This window comes from Nicotiana tomentosiformis, chromosome 6 (genome assembly GCF_000390325.3).
Source record: "Nicotiana tomentosiformis chromosome 6, ASM39032v3, whole genome shotgun sequence".
Taxonomy (NCBI): domain Eukaryota; kingdom Viridiplantae; phylum Streptophyta; class Magnoliopsida; order Solanales; family Solanaceae; genus Nicotiana; species Nicotiana tomentosiformis.
The window spans coordinates 37,325,420-37,347,174 of record NC_090817.1 but is presented as its reverse complement, the minus strand read 5'-3'; the positions used below and the strand labels follow the sequence as shown (position 1 = coordinate 37,347,174).

Below are 21,755 nucleotides of genomic sequence, written 5' to 3'. Positions count from 1 at the left end.
CACTAGGGTTGGGTCACAACCCTAGATAAAATCTAGCTACTCATAATAATTGACATAGAAAAATAGAGAGAAGAAGTAATTGAAGACATAAAACTAGAATTAAAGTGTAAAATTAATGGATCTTCTCTAATTATTCCTCCAAATATCCGAAAATAGCTAAATATAACTGCTAGTTGTTGTTACAGTACAAAAGTTTCCCTAAAAAATATTTCCCGTCTATTTATAGTGTCTAGAATTTTGCTGACAAAAATGTCCTTTGAGAGATTCTGCGGCCTCACAATTCCATGTGCGGACCGCACTTTTCTTCTGCTCTTGTATTAGGAGGAAATATGCGGCTGCACAATTATCTCTGCTGCTGCACTTTAGCTTCTGCGGCCCCATATTTTGATTGCAGACCGCATTCTCAAGAGGCTTCACACTTGGTCTTCTGCACCCTCTGAACTTATCAAACTTTGTCAGTGTGACAAGCTTTTGTGGAGGCACAATTTGGTGTGTAGACCGCGCTTCTACAAAACTCTTCAAAGGCTTCAAGGTTTCATCTATAGCCACACTTCTATTTCTGTGGATCGCATGATCATGTGCGGCCGTAGAATTACTTCTCCGTACCGCACTTCTGCTAGCATTTCTCCTTTTTGCCTTGTTGAGCTGGAATACTACTTTTTGAGTTAGATTTATTCATTGAGCCTCAATCCTCCAACATGCTGCAATTCACACAATTTCATTATATTTGGAAATAAAATCACTACGTTCGGACTAAAACTAAAGCAAAAAGGTACTAATAAGTGGTTAAAATTCACACTTATCAATAGTATTCACGTAGGGTCTGTACATGAAGTTCATCGCGTTTGCAAAAGTTGGATCACATTTGCAAAGGGCGACTGGGAGCTAGGAGTTATGTGTGTCACGTTCATGGGGAGCGTACGCGTTCTCGATTTGTTAAATGCGCTGGTTATCGCGTTTGCGAAGTTGGGCTTCACGTTCACGGTGAAGGATTTTGGCCAGAGGCAGCTTGTGCTTTGCGATCGCGGGGGTACAACCGTAATTGCGTAGGGTATTTTGGGCAGTGCATATAAGATTCTATTTTCGGACTTTGAGCTTATTTTATTATATTTTGAGATTGGGAGCTCAGATTAAGGCGATGTTTTAGCCGATTTTTACCACATGGATTAGGGTAAGTGTTCTTGACTGGTTTTGATTATTATTCATGACTTTATCTTTGATTTTGGTTTGATTGATGAATCTAAAAGAGAAATTTGGGGTTTTTTACAAAATATTTCTAAAGTGAATATTTGGGTTTTGAATATCGATTTGGAGTCAGGTTTAGATGAAACTTGTATGGTTGGACTCATATTCAAATGAGTTGTTACAATTTGTAGGTTTTGTCGGGTTTCGAAGTGAGGGCCCGGGCTGACCTTTTGGTTGACTTTAAGTATTTGATTAATGATTTGACCTTTATCATTTGGGTTTGGTTCCTATGAAATTATTTTATTTTATTGAATTATTGTTGATTAGATTCGAGCCGTTCAGAGGTCGATTTGTACGGGAAGGCATTTTTTTAGAGCATCGATTTGTCTTGTTTGAGGTAAGTATCTTACCTAAACTTAGTTGAGGCACTAGTTGCCTGAGTTATCTGTGATGGCTACGTGCTATGGGTGGCGCACATGTGTGGGATTGAGCCCATGTGCGTGCACCAGGGTATTTATCCATGCTCGGTGTAGTGCTTAGGCTACGATATGCCTTTAATTGATTGCTAAGCTTCATGCTATTATATTTCTCATGTTTGTACCCATTTGTGAGCTATTTGAATCATGCATGAGGTTATATATTGGTTAATCTCCTTATTGAATATGATAATTGCTACTTTCGTGATATAATTGTCTGATTTGAGCTATGGTAACACACTTCGCACATGCATACACCTTAGCATATCACTTATACTAGTCCATGAGTATGAAATTTGATATCCATTATTCATGTACATGTATTCTCATATATCTGCTTTCTGTGTGATTGGACGGGTAGCACGTGAGTTGTCCGTCGGTTGAGTTATGATAGAACGTGAGTTGTCCATGCTGATTCGAGATATGATAGCATGTGAGTTGTCCGTGCACTTGTGATTATTGGCACGTGAGTTATTCGTGCAGTTGTGATTATTGGCACGTGATTTGTCTGTGCGGGTATGATTATTGGCACGTGAGTTGTCCGTGCGGTTGTGATTATTGGCACGTGAGTGGTCCGTGCGGTTGAGATATTATTTGCACATTAGTTATCCGTTCAGTGTGTGGATAAGAATCCATCCCCTTAGGGTCACCCTCTTATGTTTCTCTCTTGATGGTGTACACACGGTATGAGGAAAATTGGTCAGTGTTTGATGTGGTCATTGCATTTCTTCTCTACTTGCAACTTCCTTGGATGTATACATGATTTTGTTGCATCTCTTCTCTATTTGCTAGCTTCAGAATGTATACATGCCTTAACGCATATCTTCTTTATATATTGGGTTGTTACTAGATACCAAGTTGGGCACTTTATCTCATGTGTACCGAGAAGACTTTATCTATGATTTATAGCTTAATAATATTATTCATGTGTACTTGTGAGATTTATGAATTGAAAATGTTATTAGCGAGTATCATTAATAATTCTTGCCTTTATTACCTCACCGAATTTAGTTATGATACTTGCTTAGTACATGAGATCGTTGTACTCATACTACACTTCTGCATCTTATGTGCAGATCTTGGAGCTGAGTTACTGTGGTCTGTGGATGACGGGAGTTGGCATTGAAGATGTACCTGCTTTCCGGATATAGCTACAACTTGTCCTTGGTAGTTTAGGATTTGTACTCTATTTAAGTATACTCCAAACAAATGTTGTATTTATTTACATGTCATCTTTGTAAATCTAAATCTTAGTGAATCATGACTTGTACTACGAATCCTTGGGTTGTTGTATGGAATTCAGCTATTTCACTTATTGATTACTTAATAAATTCATTAGAACTGTGTAACTATTATTTACCTTACCTAGAGGGTTGGGTTAGGTGCTATCACGATTAGGTGAATTTTGGGTTGTGACAAAAACGCACACCCTTCTCAGGCGATGCAAAATAGTGTCGGCATTCTTTTAAACATCTTAAATCATCCATGTTATCTAGAACTCATGACATTCCTTTCAAAACTAAACTGTATCTCTCAATTCCACATGGCACACCGCATCTATCATGCTATCATATAAAAATACGAAAATTCCATTATTAACCCTGAGTCACAAGTAGGATAGACATCCCATCAACCGGAAACCTTCCACTTAACTCAATCACGAAGGACAAAATCACAACACGTAACGAACTTTCCATGCATGTAGAGTACATCACTCGCAAGTCGTGGCCAAACCATCGCAAACTCTTCGGAACCCATTTGCACATAATCAAATTATCAGAACTAATTTCCCTCTAACTCAACTAAGTCATGCAGACTGCCAAACCCAAAAGTAACTCAATCCGAAATGCTCGCTTTGAAGGGACCTTTTACGTATCCGAAGTCATTTTTTACATCCCTCTAATACTACTATTTAGAGTCAATAATAATATAGAAGTGCCACAAGTCCACATACCATCCAATACAGATCTCAAGTCCCAGCCATACACAATTCAAAAATCCTAATTACCACATATGAGTCTTGAGCCTACTAGGACTTTCTCGAAAGTCGTTCACCTTACTTTAATATCCAATGCACAGTCAGTATGCATCAAACAACCCGCGCTCCACCAGCACATGAATATCCAAAAAGAAGCAACCAAGCAATTCCTTTTTCCTTAGACTCTCCATCCACAATGAGTATCAAACCTGAATCACCCCAAGATCTCTATAAACCCATAAGTTGTAGTACATCATGCATCCAACCGATCCCTTATTCGAATCACCCTTGAAGTCACCCCTTTCAAGTCATAGCTAATCCACAAGCGTCCATTAGTCCTGAAACTGATATAACACATGACCATGCGATCTGATTGTGGATAGCAGACACTTTGCTTGAAGCCATAGAACGTATCGTTTGCGGCCCACATTACCCTTCCTTTAAAGCTGTCCCCGATCTCGCACTATTAATCAGCTGAATGCATCATAAACCCATGTAACACCAGTCACAACACTCCAAATCATCTGCCAAGTGCACCCCCATCCTCGTGACAGTCAAGCCGAATTCCTCAGGTAAACTGAACCTCAGTCGTAGCACATACACACCAATGGATAGAAGGAAAAACTCTTCATAGAATCCCTCATAAGGATCACACAAACACATACCTCCTCGCAGGAGATAACCCACATGTTTAGCCTCCAACTGACATCTCTCTATCAAAACCCATCATGGTCATAACCACTATGCAATCAATTAACCTTTCTGAGTTCGTACTCATCAACCAGATACAAGAATCAGCTTCACCCCACAAATGAACAACTAACAGATCTATCACTACATCTGCTTCCAAGACTAGACGACATGTCGTGACAATATTCAAGCATCCATAGCCCTTCGCAGTCCATCTGCAACATCATAAGCCATCGGTGCATATTAAGGTCCAAGTACCCAACATTGCACATGAACCGAAAAGGAAGGAACTCGAAATTTAGGCTTCAAGTTGAAACAAGGTTTCACGATAATGAAAGAAATAAGGGAAGTTTCCTAGATGTCTTTTAGCCTCTCGAAGATAGGTATGGATGTCATCATACCGATCCGCAAGACTCTACTAGACATTTACTCATGACTCGTAGAACCTACGAACCTAGAGCTTTAATACCAACTTGTCACGACTCAAAACTCCCACCAAGTCGTGATGGCACCTAACACAACCATCTAGGCAAGCCAAACAGTATAAATTACAATTACAATGAGAAATCATCAGTATTGTAAATAAAACTACAAAAAAAATTAATATAACTACCCCAAGGACTGGTAGTACAAGTCATGATCCACTATGATTTAAATTTACAAAACAGATGAGAGAAATAAATACCATATATGTTTGAAGTTTACATAAACATAAATGAAATCCTAAACTACCATGAACAAAAGGTAGCTTGAACCTGGAATGCTGATACGTCTCCAATGCAAGGCTTTGTCTTCCACAGCTACTCAGCTCCAGAATTTGCACGCAAGGTGTAGAAGTATAGTATGAGTACAATCGACCTCATGCACTCAATAAGTGACTAATCTCAGAGAAGTAGTGATGAGGTTTTTAAGTCAAAGATACTCGCTTTTCAGAACTTGTACATGTCAATAATATGTATAATACAAAGCAAATACTCCAGAAAGACAATTATGTAATAAAGAATATCAACAGTAAAGGCGCACAACTGAGATAGAGTAACAAACAACTTTACCAATTGAAATGTTCAACAAATACAATTTGCACCAACCCCGCTCATAAAGAGTTATGCACCATATAACATATGTGCTCAATACTCATACATGATTATAAACTTGTGCCCAACATGATCTGATTATGTATCAATTGTCAAAAACACGTTCAAGAGAACCTTTCAATACTCAAATATATCAATGCACGATGACAACTTCCTTATCACGTCAATCTGATATGCTACCAACAACTCAATAAAAACATGAGATATCAACTCCACATAGGTAAATCCATCTTGACAACCAAAATATCAAATAATAACAAAGGCATAGATTAGCATGTTAAATCAACACAAAAATCATGTAGAAATGCATGACCAACATAAAGGATTCACATGCATATTCAAGATTGTCACCCTAGTACTCCACATTTCATCACAATAATAATATCCACCCTTATCGCTCCTCTCCCGACACAATAACAATATCCACCCTTATCACTCCATCCTGACATGATAATAATATCCACATGTACACTCTGCACCCGACACAATAACAATATCTACCCATATTGCTCTGTCCTAGCACAATAGCAGTATCCACCTGTATTGCTCTGCACCTGACACAACAGTAATATTAATCACAATCGTACGATAAAACCTCATGCCAACACCCAATCAATCCGTCCAATATGTCAGCATGTGCCATAATCACAATAATGCAAAAATACAAATCATCATCAAAGACATACACTCATAATTTATCAACAACGTGCACAAGGACATGGAAAATAAATGAATGCGGATGAGGGTTCAACATATAAAGCATGACTACGGCTAAATCAATTTAGCAACCAAGTTCAAGTAGTCATACAAAGGGTCATAGCGTGCACGCATCCCAATCAAGGCACAACATAAGAACAAGTGCGGATATGTGTTCATAACATACATATATCTACATCTTAGGCAGTATAACATAAATATCAAGATTAGTTCATCGTGTTCAAACTAGGCACCAATAGTCTTGATATTATCTCTAACATGGTTTATTGTGCTCACGTAGTTAATCAATTGAATAATATATAGAATCAAGTAGAACACACAACCAAACAAGGCATAGAGTAATCTAGAATCTACCCCGAGCATGAATACCCATGGTACTTGTATATACGTTTGTCACCTTATATATACATTACCCCCGCATGTAGCAAACAATAACAAATATTAGGATAATTTTCCTCAACTAAATCTAGGCAAGACACTTACCTCAAAACAAGCCAAATCAATATTCCAAAAATGCCTTACCACGCGAATCGACTTCCGAACGACTCGAATCTAGCAAAAAAGATAATTCAGTAACATCAAATAAAGCCATAGGAATCGAACCCAAACGATAAAGGTCGAAACTTTAATCAAATACTCAAAGTCAACCAAAAAGTCAACCTGGACCCGTACCTGGGAACCTGACAAAAATAATAATTCACGAACATCTATTCCAGTACGAGTCCTAATATACATGTTTCATCAAAAACCAACTCCAAATCGGGGTTCAAATCTCCGTTTTTCACTTTAGAAAGTTTTTCCAAAACTCTCAATTTCTCTTCCTTAGATTTACCAATCAAATGCCAAAATCAAAGATAGAATCATGAATAATAATCAAATCTGAGAAAAGAACACTTACCCAATCTAAGTGGGTAAAAATTCCTCAAAACTCACCTCAATCTGAGCTCCCAATCTCAAAATAATGAAATATGAGCCAACCCTCGAAATAAAATAAGCTGCCAGTGATTCCGCATCTGCGAACAATAATGGCACACATGCGACCTCGCATCTGCGAGCTTATGCTCGCATCTGCCAACCCAGTTGAATCTGATCAATCTCGCATCAACGGACCAAGCATTGCATCAATGGCTCTGTAGGTGTACACAAAATCTCGCAGATTGTTGCTCCCAAATCCACACGCAAGCATACGCGGTCAATAAGTAATATAATGATGAGTAGAGTGTCGAACCCACAGAGATTTGTGTTTAACTACCTACTAATTTCACTCAAATTCTTATTCAGTCGAGTTGAATTGTGTGATTATAACTGAGTAATGAATGTAACAATTAACTAATTTAGCAATCAGAAAATGATTGTTGAGAATTCAGTAGAGATAAATATTCCAGGGTTGTGATCGATTCACCAATCCTATTGTGTTCTAGCTAACTCTCATTTTCATGCAATTCGTTTATGATTGCTAATTAATCGAGTAAGTGTTCTCGTAGTAGTCTCCCGGATTACTACTCGCCTATTCAGAATATATTAACGCATATATTCCTATGGAATCAATCTACCAAGAATGCATTAAGATCAAGATATTAAATTGAGCATGGTGATTAGGTATATTCCTATCCTAGCCACAAATCCCCTCCCCCCTACTTAAGAGTTAAGATCATGCCATCTTCAATTCTTCTCTAATTTAAACATAGCTTTCCCAAGCATAATTCAGATTGTTGATAGAACTTGACCGTTGGCCAGACAATCAAGCAATTAAACACAGAATTGAAGAAACAACCATATAATAGCGAATTATAATAAAAAAAAGTCAACTTCGAACAATAATATTTATGGCTAAATTACAACTCCAAAACTAATGGGTCTAGCCATTCATGTAATGTTAAGCAATTTCACAAGTGTTTGAATTGTTGAAAATACTAAGAATGATGAAGAAAAACTAGAAATTCTTGTTCCCGAGAGTTCCGTACTTGTATTTTCCTCTCAAAGTGGTGTCCCTCCAAAATAGGTTTAGACTTCTTTTCTGTCCTGAGTGAACTAGGAAAAGTCCCTGCTCCCCAGCGTCCAGGGCAACGCGACGCGATGGACTGGGGACCCAAATTTTTGCACGCCTATTTCTGTGCCCCAGGCAGCGCGACGCGCTAGCCTGGGTGATTTCTTCTTTTGTCCTCTTTTTGCTTCAAGTCGTGCACTTTTGTCCCACGTTGCATCCGAGTGACTCCTACACATAAAAATACAACGAATTAGCATAAATCATTACATTATACATATAATTTTCACAAAATATGAGTAAGATGCGAGTGCGACATGCATATAAATACACATACTTTAAGCCAAATATCAGAGACGCACCTTCCCATTTGAGCCACAAGCTCCGCAAAAGCGACCTCTCATCTCAGGTCTCAAACTCACATCTGCGAACAGAACACCACAAGCGCAACCTCGAACCTGTGCCCCCTCATCTTCCCCTGAAAAACGATATACATCTTATATCTTTCTAGAATCATGATATGTCTTAAAAAATGAAAAGAAAGATACAGTCAAGTTTCAGTTATATTAAGTGCTAATGGATGACCTTTTTTTTTTTTTTTGGATGATTTAGTATTAAAATGGTAAGAATGAAATGAAAGTGTTAAAATAAGAACGGCCATGATTTGTTTTCACTTTTTTTTTTTGAATTTTTTTTACTTTTTTTCAAAATCAATGTTTGGCGTTAAAATTTTTAATTTTTAGTTGAAGATGAATTTTTAAATTTTTTAAAAATTTAAAAAACTTCTTTTTAAAATTTTCACTCAAATCACTCATAAAAATTAAAAAACAACCCAAAATTATATTTATATCCAAACACAATTTTAATTTTCAAATATTATTTTCAGTTAGAAATATTTTTTTCACTCTTTTTCGAAATTTTAATGTCCAAACGCCCACTAAAAAGTCTGGGAACAAGTGTTGAAAGGCGCTAAAGCAAGCTGTGAGGGGAATTTCTCGTGACAGTCCTCGCAAATCGTAAATTCAGAATTTCTGCTTTGTAGTGTCATTATGTGGGTGTGGGTTTCCAAATTATCAGCAAAAATTGCCTCTTGGGATTTCGGTACCAAAGAATCATAAACATTTGCCTCTTCGTCGTGTGAAATTTAAAAATAACAAAATTTATAAGTGATAGTTAAAAATAGTTATAACTTTAAAAGTAGTAAAAATTTAGTCATTTTTTATATAAAAATAAATTTGAACGAAAATATTATTCAAAATTCAAAAAATATTTCATCATAATATACTGAACTTCCACCATAATATATTGTAATTCTAACATAATATACTGAAAGTTCATGCACATGTGCTTCAATCTTTAATATATTATGTTAAAATTTTTTGTGTGTTAAAATTAATAATCCAATATCCAATATATTATGGTATAACTTTTTGGAGGTGTCGCAACAAAATAGTCTGTATTACTCTATTGTAACCTCTTCCTCTTCCTCTTCCACGTTCCAATTATAATCCTTTTATCTTCTAATTAACCCATTAAAAGTCAGCTTTCTTAACTATTTATTCTACCAATTTCGCAGCTACAAATTTCCAAATTGACCCCAGCTTCTTCAAATTTCACCACCACCTTCTGCAAATCCAGTACCATCATGGCCGAAAAGGTACGCCAATTCTCTCTTCTTCGTTTCATTTTCTTCCTTTTTAACTAGTACCGTAAAATCATCTTGCTTATGACTCCCCATTTTCTGTTTCAGTCTCTTTCTCGTAATAAATTTATAATTGCAATGAATTGAATTTCAATGAATGTATTGTTTTTCTCTTGGTATTAACACGAGCATGTTTAATTGATACTACTGAGAATTTTACTAGATTCGTTCTCCATGAGCTGGAATGATGGTTGCTTGTTCTCGATTTTGATCTGACTTCTCCATTTTCTCCACAAAAAAATGCTAAGCCCTAGACAATATATAGCTGCTATTCTTGGACTCGGCTTGTATTTGCCTGTTCTTTATTCTAGGTAGTCATTTCCCTATTCCTTATAGTGATGATGGACTTGGAACATCATAATTCAGTACTTGAATTAAAAATAATGTGTCTAGTAATGTTGTGAATAGCACTAATAATTTGGATGACGCAAAATGTAAAGGAACTGAGACTATAGAGAAATGCTCACCGACAACTAAAGGGTCTGGCTTGAAGAAGGAAAAAAGGAAAAAGAGGTAAGTGTACGAGGATGAGGATAGTAATAAAGAAACAAGGTTTGTTAATTGGTGATCCTAGGTTGGCTATGGGGTTACCTTTTCTTGGTCGGACGGTCTCGGATAAGAGTGATGATCGAAGTAGCAAGTCTTCCACTGCAGCTAGAGCTAGTAAGGCAAGGCACGAATCACCTCTGTACATAGGTTATGCATCTGATAAGAATGGGCTAAGTAGTTTGAGTAGGAAGAACTCGAGTATTCCAGCTCAACAAACTCCTCAGGGGAAGGGTCGGGCTGATACTAGTAAAAAGCCTAGAGGAGAAAAGATCAAAATCGAGAAGGAAAACTCTCATTCGACCTTGGAATCTGACTCGCGAAGCTCCAATTTTCTCTTTGTGCAGGGTAGTAATACGTCAACGAGCAACAGTACAGAAGGTGGAAAGTCAATGAATCATGATGGGGAATTGAACGATGAAGCTCAGGATAGCGAAAGACCCGTTGATAAGGAACTTCAGGCCGATCTTGACAGAAGAAATGGTAAGGAGGTTGGAGGTGTGTCTCAAGAAGATCTAACTGCTGAGTCATCTCAGAAGGTTAAGAATGAGAAGAGCGAGAATCACTGCTCATCCACAGATCACGATCCTATGCTGGATCCAAGCTCCACCCTCCAGGCTGTTCAAGAAGCACTTGAGAGAGGTAGGTCTGTAGTTCTTGTTGAGTATTCCAATAAAGTACTTCTACTTAGCTGATGCATTTCTTCGTGAAGATGATTAGTTATGCTTGCATCTTCAATATATTGCATGAATTCAATAACTTTTTGGTTAAATCTATTCCAAACCTGTAGCGCGTAAAATAATGTCTATTGTGAACTTCAAAAAGGAATAGAAAGGTGGAAATTATTAGAGTTCTTAGTTGACAGCTTCTTTATGCCCCTTTTTCTTTGTCTTCGTCCCCTTTGCTATTTTTTATTTTTTGAAAATGGTAAACCCTCCCATACTGCATGTTAAGAGGAGAAGTATAGAAGCCCCAGTTAGAAGATGCGAGCGGTTAGCCTCGGTGGGCAACAGGAGGGGTAGAGGTAGGCCTAAGAATTCTTGGGGAGAGGTTATTAGGCGGGACATGGCGCAACTGGAGCTGACAGGACATGGCCCTAGACAGAGGGTGTGGAGGTCAAAGATTAGGGTAGATGGTTCGTAGGTAGTCGAACGTTTCGCTTTGTCTTACTCAGTTCGCTAGCATTAGTGTTAGTATGATATCTTTTATTCATAGATGGCTATTACCACCTAGAGCTTGACTGCATTCTTGGATTCGATTTTATTTCATCTTGCTGTTATAACCTAAGTTGCTTGGACACGGGTGCGGGTGTCCGACATGGGTGCGAATCTAGAGGTCGGATCCTTCGAGATGTAAATTCTAAGATTCGGGAATACGGATCCTAGTACGGATATGGGTGCGGGGATCCGGCTAAAAATAATTCAAAAAAAATAAAAATATTTCTAAATTATGAGAAATTTTGTGGATTACTTACGTATAGCTTGTAAAGTGTGGATTTTCTTTTTATTTTCAAATTGTAGATAAGTAAAGGATTGATTTCCTAGATAAGGTGTATTATTTTATTCAAATTTACCCTAGTTTTGATTTTGATTTTGGGAATCAAATTGTATCTCGTCTCGAATTTTTCCGTCTGTCGTGGTCAAAGTACCCAGAATTGTTTGACCAGATCCGGTACGGATCCCATACGCACACCCATACTAGTGTCGTGTCGACACGGGTGCGGCACCTAAATTGCCGTGTCAGAGCAACTTAGGTTATAACTACTTGTTGCAATTACCTTTTCTTTTTCGGTCGTTCTCTAGCCGAGTGTCTATCGGAAACAGCCTCTCAGCCCTTCCAGGAGTAGGGGTAAGGCTGCGTACATCTTACCCTCCCCAGACCCCACTTGTGGGAAACTGCTGGGTTTTTTGTTGTTGTTGTTGTTGTTGTTGTTGGTAAACCCTCCCATACTCCCCTACCCAAAAGCAGTGGCCCTTTGTCATTTTGCGCCCGTTCATGACTTGAGCTCCTAATATCTTGGCTGGAAGTTGGGTGCTCCTCTTATCAAAAAAAATATCTTGGCTGGAAGCTTGGTGCGCTTGACATCTGGAACAGCCTCTTTTATCTTCTGTTATTTCAAGTTTAATTGAACTTCAATTTAATGTTTGAAAAGTTTGGCCTTTATACAAGAATATATGATTAGCATTGTTGCTGGAACAATAAAACGCAAGCCAGTAAGTCAGGAGGTACTGTTGATAAACTGAACTACTATGTGTCTATTGGAAGATCTGAGTGTAGCTAGCTTCCTCTTCAAGGATATATTATTCATTTGTGTTCTATAGTTGGTTTTCATATCTTCACCTTCTATCGTAACTTTTGTATACTTCCTGCTCTTCATTTGGCCTTTAAGTGATTCTTCAACATTGTAAAGTTGGTATGATAAGTTCGGGATTAGATCATTTTTTCTGGTGCTGACATGGAAAAGAAGAAAAGCGAATGCTTTCAAATTTTTTCTATCTGTGGGATTTCTTAGGAGGAAGAGGTTTAACAGGATGTCAGGATCGGCATTTGGGATAAGAGTAATGAATAATCTGGTGGTTATAGGATTGACACTAGGTGGGGAGAGAAGTGGCCCTATAAAGAGCCATTGTTTTATTTTACTTATTGGCTGTAGGATAGGGTGGGAAGTGAAAATTTGAGATAAGTCAGGGGATCACTACTCACGATGGGGTAGTAGAATAATAGGGAGTTACAAGGCTCATATAGTGGATGAATAGAGCTGGAACTACAGGGTTTTGCAGCAGCAGAAAGATTAAAATGGAAAAAAAGAACATGAGGGAAAATGAAATGATTATCTCAAAATTCTTGTAATACCAAGTCAACCATATAGGGAACTATTTAATAATTTAGCACCTAGGCTAGATCTTTTGAGTAATGTGAGCAAATTATCAGACTCCTAGAAGGAAACACATTAAACTTAATTCTAACTTGTTGCCTTGTTTTGTTGATAGTGTTTCCTACTTTAAGAAAATGCTAAAGCTAAAGTCGTACTAGAAGTAGGGCATTCACCTCTTTCTTCACGAATCAAAAGATCTCTATATTTTAACTTAAAACCTATTCCTACAACATGCTGTGAATTACTTTCGAATGCAAAACTGTTGATTTCTTGAAGAAATAAATGTAATCAGAACTGCAGCTTACTTAACCACTATGAAACAAAATGCAATTTATCTGTGTTAGTTCCATAGCCCTTACTTTAGGCCTCCAAAGCTTTTCACAGTTGTCCAGCAAACACTTATCAGTAAAGAAAAAAGAAAAAGAAGCTTCTTGTAGCTGTCCCAATGTTGTTACTGCAGCTATAAGTACCTTCCGCTTAAATATATAGCCTACTGGCCTTTCCAATTGCGGTTGGAGAGTGCCATAGTCCACTGATTGTTTTAATGCTTTGTCAAGTTTTGATTAGACTGTATGTCCTGTATTGCTGAATCTAGGCCATAGCTATAATCAATAACCTAATCCACTTCCCAATGAAAAACTCAAAAGATGTTTCAGAGGATTAGTTTGATAAATCTCTTGTAGCAATAGTCTGATTGTTGTTATAAATCAGGAACAAATCTTCAGCTTAAAGCATGTGCACAAACAGTGCAGAGCGCAATTTTATGTTAATTGAACTTCCTCTGTTCTAGTTTATGTGAACCTATTTCCTTTTTAATCCGTTCCAAAAAGAATGAATCCTTTCTAAATTTGGAAACCATTTAATTTAAACTTTCCATTATACCCTTAATGAAAGGCTTTTAGAGCCACACAAATGACATGTTTAAGATCACAAGTTTTAAAATAATTGTAGCCACACAAATGTTATGGCGTGTTTAGGTCCACATGTTTCAAAAGTCTTCATCTCTTTCTTAAACTCCGTGCCTAGTCAAATAGGTTCACATAAAATAGAACGGAGTGAGTATCATTCTAAATAAGGTTGTCATTGTCGAATATATTTCCTGGCTTATCCCCCAACCCAGTCTATGCATGTATTTATCTCTGACAAGCATGGATATATGCTCCTTGATTGTGTGATGTGGCAGGCCAATAACCATCCTTCTATGGCTTCTTAGATGATTTCAGTTTCAGCTATCTTCTTCCCCTCCCCACGTTTCTCCCGAAACTACTGGACTCATTCATTCCCCACCCCCCCACCCACCCCACAGGCTGGAAATCTGAATTTTCTCTCCCTTTGTACCTCACTTCGGAAGAATCAAATTCTGAAAATTTGACCTTTGGTATTTAAAATAACTATACGAATCAACATCACGATGCAAGTTGAAGCTTTGCAAATAAGGATCTCTGAAAGCTTAGATTACCTCTGTAAAGCACTTTAACTTGCAGGGTGCTGGTGCGGGATCTGTGAGAGAACTAAATAATATTTCCTTCATAAGCACTGAAATTCTTCTGCTAGGAGTCTGTATTTGCTGTTACAGTTGAACTGCACTTGGCAACATACTTGGGCTACAATTGGTCTTGAATGTTGTCCTTGGGGGTTAGTAACCCCATAGCAAGAATGGCATTCATGCCCACGATCTGGCCAATGAAGGTTTACTTTATTGCTTAGTTAATATTCGGGTCTTAATGTAGTATTAGCCTGGTGTTCTGTTAAGGGCTCTATGCAAGTGAGACGTCATCATGGCATTGAGATTTCAACTTCCCTTTTTGGCTCCATGAACTCCTCCATTGTGTGATGTGATAGGTCAAAAACCAGCCTTCTGTGGCATCTTAGATGATTTCAGCCATCTTGTTCCTCCCCCTTACCCCCCCCCCCCCCCACAAAAAAAATAAAATAAAAATCTATTGAGCTTGTCAATTCCCTTTTCATTGATTGGAGTTACTGGTTTGGCGCTGGGAGGATCCGACAGAAGTACGAAATTCCGATTGTTCAGAGAATAAGATGATATGAATATGGATAAATTGTCAAAGTATGCAAGTTGGCTGACATAAAATTGGCCAATGAACAGAAGAAAAGTCTTTTTCAAGTTCAAGTGGATGAAACCACACTCGACTGATGTGAATAATTACAGGATAACTTTAGGATGTCAAAGCAATTCCATTTCCTACTTGTCAGCGAAGGCCATAATTTTAGCTTCTTGTCCCAAACCATCATCTAAAGTACCTTTTGCAAAGATCAATTTACCTGTATGTAAAACAAGAGGAATAGCATGATGAACCAAAAGTTTATTGTGTTAAAATACTGAATTAGTATTTTCTATCTGAACTCCTAGTCATTATCAAATCAAAACGATTGTGTTAAGAAAATGTACTAGATATGATCTTTCATTATATAAATGGACTACTTATGATTATAAAAGTGACTCATTTAGCTATATAACCCTCTCAAGTAAATAAAAGAGAGTTAAGAAGTTTGGTTGATTCTTCTGCAATTATTTTGTTTAATTTGCCTGTTCAATCTTGCCACATCAAAGGTGGTCTTCCTTTGAAACAGTAGATAAAGTGAACTATGCAGAGGCAAAAAGTGTTATGTGAGCTTGATAGTTATGAGAAGGCTTCATTGTTTCCAAAGAATCTAGTGGACGGAGGCCTAAGTAGCTCAGGGTCTCAGTTAAGTCACCATCTTATTTCCATGCAAGGATGTGTTGAAGTTATTATTGTTGTATCTAAAAGCATATTTGGGGACTTTGAAACCATTGACCAGCTTGTTTCACTCTCAACTTTTTTCCATTGCATTTGGTTTTCCTTTGTTTGTATTAGCTAGCATAGTCCTCAGGGTTGCCCATGTTTGTTTTTACCAAATTTGGTGGAAATATATTTCATTCTCTATTTTCAGAAATCAGTTACTCGTTGGAGCTTCATTATCCAGTTGCATTAAGCCATTAATTTAGTTGATGCGCTTTCTCTGCAGAACTTTGGAGTTTCAGAGAAATTAGCAACGTAGATTTTATCAATGACCAACCACTTCAGGATGTTGGGATACCTTCAGAGTTCACTTCAGGTGGCGGAGATTTCCCAGGACCGAGCACATCTGAGCCGTCACAATCCAGGAATGGCATGCAACATTCTTTTGACTTGGATTCTGAAGTGGTTAGCTTAAAGCAGAATGTGACACTGCTGCAAAATAACTTGTATGAAGCAGCTAAGCTGGTTAAGTTTAAGGAAGCCAGGGTTACCGAACTGCAATCCATCTTAAGTAATTGCTCAGAGAAGGAAGAAAAGAGTGTTGGAATTGAGTTGCATGAGAGAACTAGAGATATTGAAATTGAGCTTGAGGATCTCTTCAGACAGAAAATTGAAGCTGAAGTTAAATATTTGACTATATCAAGAACAGTCGAAAAGTTGAGAACTGCAGCAGTTGAACAAGTTAAGCTTTTGGAAGAACAAAAAACATTAGCTTCAGAACAAGCGCAGATTGTGAAAAATCTTGGAGATGCAGAATCAAAGGCTGCAACGCTTAAAACACAGGCTAAGAAGTTGGAAAATTGCTGTGAAGATATCATGAGCACAGATGAAATGCTAAAGCTGCAGAAGAGAGTCTGGAAGTACAGCGCCTGTTTTTTAATACAGTTGGTATTGCTGGTAGTCCTTGGGCTGTTTCTCTTGCAGATTTCACCTGATGATGCTGAAGTTGTACCTACGTAACTTTGAGAAGTGAGCTTTTGCTTCCAATTTTTGTTACTGTTACCATCATTGAGCAATAGTAGTTCCTTTTAGACGTTTGTAGATAGATGGAACACCTGGTTTTTTGTTTTCGCTAGTGGCTATTGAATTTATTTTAGCAGCAAACATAGAAGATGATTAGGTTGCTCGTGCGTTGAGATGCTGGCGGTGTTGATATTTGATCATCGGGTAATTGTGGAGGTACCCTAGGTTGTAAGGCTCCTAAAAGTTTCTTAATTTGGGGTGTTTGGTTTTTCATCATTTTCTAGTGTTTACTTATCAGAAAATGTCGTTTCATTTTCCGTCATGCCCAAACGCATGAATGCCTGATGGGATTTGTTTGGAAGGTGAAGTTTCATTCAAATACAGGCTCTATTTTTTTTGTGCAACATTTATGATAAGATTTAATTTTTTTTTTTAACTGAAATCAATTTTCACCTGATAAGTTCAAGTGTTCAATCTTCTCAGTTATATCTCATTTGGGTTAGGAGCAGCATGTGGAAGTGAGGGGAAAAAAGGAGGAGGAAAGTACTGTAGCATGAGCTAGCTCTTTCCAATCCTGTAAACTATAATTGGACTTGACAATTAGCTAACATCAATATAATATATCTCGCACTTTAATTCTTAAACATTAGAAATTTATGTAGAAAGAGTTTAACTTTTGATGGCCTTTTTGGCTTCACGCTAAAAGCCTAAAACATTACGATAATTTTCTAATAGGGAATAGAGATTAACACGAGCAGAAGAGAAATGTTATGGGAGACCATAACTCCAATGTGTAATCCCTTTAATCATAAGTTAAGATGTTTGAGGCCTATAAATAGCTAGGGGTCATGTACAAACCTTCATGATGCACGCGTTTTGATCATCTGTTGCCGCAGAGGCGGATCAAGCTAAGTTACACCGGGTTTAATTGAACCCATAACTTTTGATGCGGAACATAAGTTTGTATGTAAACGTTCACTAGAATTGCAATAAATAATATATATGAACTCATAATTTTAAAAATACAATGAGTTCATGGTAAGAACCTTAAAGGCTGAACTCATAGAGTTTAAATCCTGGATCCGCTTATGTCGGTCGGAATTAACTCTCTCTCCGATCTCTCACATGCAAACATTAACTCAGGAAGATAAGTGAAGCTCTCAGAGAAGAGAAACTATTGCGGTCCCCTGTTACAGATCTAGTTATGGGACGACGCAAGACCAAATCAGAGCTAATATTGAGTAAAATTAGGAGTTTGGGAAAAGGTTTTCTTTTTGACTTATGGTGTTGGTTCATTAAGAGAGAACCTGCAATTTCTTGAGTTAAAGTACTCAAAGACTGGAATAATTTTCTGCATACCTTTCACTGAATTCAAATAGCTTTAAATACAAACACTGATGGATTAACCACCCACCTAAAAATTAAAAAATAACTTCCTAACACAACTGGAGTGAGAAAGTGGCTGACTACTGATAACTGCTACTACTAATATCAGTTGTCCTACTACTTATAACTGCTACATGAAATGTATGAACATAACCAGTAGATGCCTAAAGTTGCTGAACTCATCTACTTCCTGATCTTTTGAAGCTTTCCATGTGTAAATTGTTGGTAAACTTAAGGGGTGCTAACATTACTCCCCTTCTTCAAATCGTGCTTTTCCTCAAGCGGGAAGTGTGAAAAATGTTGTTAGTAGTCAAATTAGTGCTAGGATTTGACTCTTGTGCGTCAAATTCTTTCTCTTCAAACCAGAATAATTTCTTGCATTGATGGCCTTGGGTGAATGGTTCATCACAATTGAAACAAAGTCGCAGGGCATATTTTCATATTAGACCTGGTCAATGTTTTTCACAAATCTGGTGTGTTGTTGAGGTGAGAAATCTATTGTCTTGGATCTATGGACATCTGATAACTCCAAATGAAGGGGTTGTCCCTTACGCTCATAAAGCCGGGACATACTCATTGTTGTAGCCAAATCTGGAGGATTATGCAATTCTATTTCAGTTGCTATATAGTCAGCAAGACCATTGATATAAATCTCAAATTTGTTGCGGTTGTATGAGGGTACCAGCCCATAAAACTAATTGCTCAGACTTTTTCTGGTAATTTGCCACAGACCCGATCTGGCATAACTTAGCTAATTCTCCCAATTTCTGACTTCTGATTGGTGGCCCAAAATGAAGGTTACATTGATATTTAAATTCATCTCAAGACGGTTGAGGCATATCTGCCTCTAGTTGATAGAAGCAGAGTTGTACATTCCTATCCAATGAAAAGAACCAAGTCCAACCTTTTTTTCTGCAGTTTGCTGGTGTCGAAAGAAGTCTTTGCAAATGCTCAACCATCCCAAAGAGTCCTCTTGGCCACTAAAACATGGGAAATTCAACTTTCTATATCTAGGAATGCTAGAACTTCCTCCAGTTTCTAATCGTGGTCTTCCTATCTGTAACGACTCAGCAGGTCGTTTTGAGTATTTGCATTCCATTCAGCTATTTGAAATATTGAGTAGTTTCATACAATGTATTATGACTAGTGTGAATCGTCAGTTTTGATTTTCAGGTGATTCGGGATTGAATTAGAAGAATGATTTTCAACTAGGAAGCTTAAAGTTGGAAGAGTTACCAAGTTTGACTTTTGTATATTTGATCCCGGATCGAAGTTTTGATGGTTCCGTTAGGTCCAGATGGTGATTTTGAACTTGGGTGTATGCCCGAATTTGCATTTGGATGCTTCTAGAAGGTTTCGACACTATTTGGCGAAAGTTGGCAATTTGAAGGTTTGAAATGTTCATAAGATTGACCAGGAGTTGACCTTGATGATATAGGGTTCGGATTATTGTTCCGGGAATTTGAATAGCTTCGATATGTCAATTGGGACTTAGGTGCAAAATTTGAGGTCATTCCGAGTTTATTTAATATGGTTCGACACGAGTTTTGGAAGTTGAAAGTTCAAAAGTTCATTAAGTTCGATTTGATGTGCGATTCATGGTTTTGATGTTGTTATGTGTGATTTGAGGTCTCGAGTAAGTCTGTGTTATGTTATGGCACTTGTTGGTATATTCAGGCGAGGTCCCGAGGGGCTCGGGTGAATTTCAGATATGTTTGGGTTGTGCTGCGCTCGTTTTTTTATGTTTCGACGTCGTTTATTCAAGCATAAATGGAAAAATATTAAGCAGATAAGATCCAGTTTCTCTTTTGATTGAAGCATTAGATCCGTATCATAATTACTGAGTCATAGCAAAAAGAATCGTCTAATTAAAACATCGTATGAGGGAGTTATGCTCATTTTAGTGTTGGAGAAGAGAGTTGGTGCTGGTGCTTCTCAGATGCGAAGTTGGGTCCGAATCTGCGACCCCGCAGGTGCGCAAAATGGTCCACAAAAGCGGAAATGACAGCTGAAAATGTGCAGGTGCGGCTCTTTGGGCGCAAAAGCGAAAATGCCTATGAATAAAAAAAAATCAGATTGCGTTCTTTTGGTATTTTGAGCATATCTTGAGTTCTAGAGCTCCGATTGAGGTGATTTTCGCGCCGTTCTTCTCGTATTTTCATGGAGGTCAATTTTAATCTCAATTTATGTATTTTAGCACGATTTTAGTAGTTCATTTGTGAATTAATCCATATTTTAATTGGAGAATTGAGGGGGGAGGGGGTTTATCAAAAATATTTTTAAAGAGAATAATTGGGTTTTGAATATCGATTCGGATTCGAAATTAGTTGAAACTAATATGGTTGGACTCGTAATTGAATGAGTTATCGGATTTATTAGTTTTGTCGGGTTCTGAGGTACGATCCCGGGTTTGACTTTTTGGTTGACTTTGGGCTTTTGATTAAAGATTCAACATTTATCTTGGGTTTTGTTTCCTTTGGAATTATTTGATGTTCTTGAGTTGTTTTTGGCTAATTTCGAGCCGTTCGGAGGTCGGTACGTGCGAGGTGAAATTTTTAGAGTATTGTTTGGTTTGCTCGGTATTGGATTCGGCTTGTTCGATGTAAGTAACTTATCTAAATTTGGATTTAAGGGTATATTTAACTTGGGAAATGTGTTATAAGAGATCTATTGAGGTGACGCATATGCTAGGTGACGAGCGTGTGGGCATGCATTAAGGAAATCATGATTCTAGTCTACTATTAGACTATGACCGAACTTGTTTTGCTGTTATATCTTGTTACATCCATGTTCTCCCTACTTGTATAATTGTATGAGACGTGAACCGTATTAGAAATCATGCTTAGGCTATATGCTTATTCGGTTGAGACCTAATGAGGTTATTTCTGTTATTTTGAGTTGTCTTCTCTAAATGTAATCATACACTCATTCATGATTCTTTGTTTGCATATCATATCTCAGTCTCTGTTTATCATTCATTGTTATCATTGTTTGGGCTGATTGGCATGAGATTTGTGAGTCCGAGAGACTGGAGAGATTGATGATTGAGTTGGGGCCGAGTTGTGAGTGACATTTATTGTATAGTGTTGCACGCCGTAACAAGTTTTATTGACTCATTATGGGATCGAGCAGCATGCCATGTTGGCTTATATTAGTGCTTAGGCAAGATCCGCCCCTCCAGAGTCTGACATACCAGTAGTGAACGCAGATACCGAGTAACCGAGTGTCGAGTGATTGAGTGTGTTGAATGATTGAGTGTGCTGAGTGATTGAGTGTGATGAGTGGGAGTGTGAGACAATGAGATTGAGTACTCTGAGAGTGTGAGTAAATGAGTTTATCATTATGATGTATTACATTTGACATGCATACTTGGTAT

The 21,755-nt window shown here is 37.7% G+C and overlaps 1 protein-coding gene across 1 annotated transcript; it reads left to right on the top strand.

Moving 5' to 3' along the window:
* Positions 1-9,637: 9,637 nt before the first annotated feature.
* LOC104113109 (WPP domain-interacting protein 2-like) lies at positions 9,638-17,310 on the top strand. The gene is made up of 3 exons (XM_009623203.4): positions 9,638-9,781; positions 10,720-11,014; positions 16,257-17,310. Exons 1-3 carry the CDS (start codon positions 9,770-9,772, stop codon positions 16,988-16,990), a joined length of 1,041 nt encoding a protein of 346 aa, XP_009621498.1. The 5' UTR covers positions 9,638-9,769; the 3' UTR covers positions 16,991-17,310.
* Positions 17,311-21,755: the final 4,445 nt, after the last annotated feature.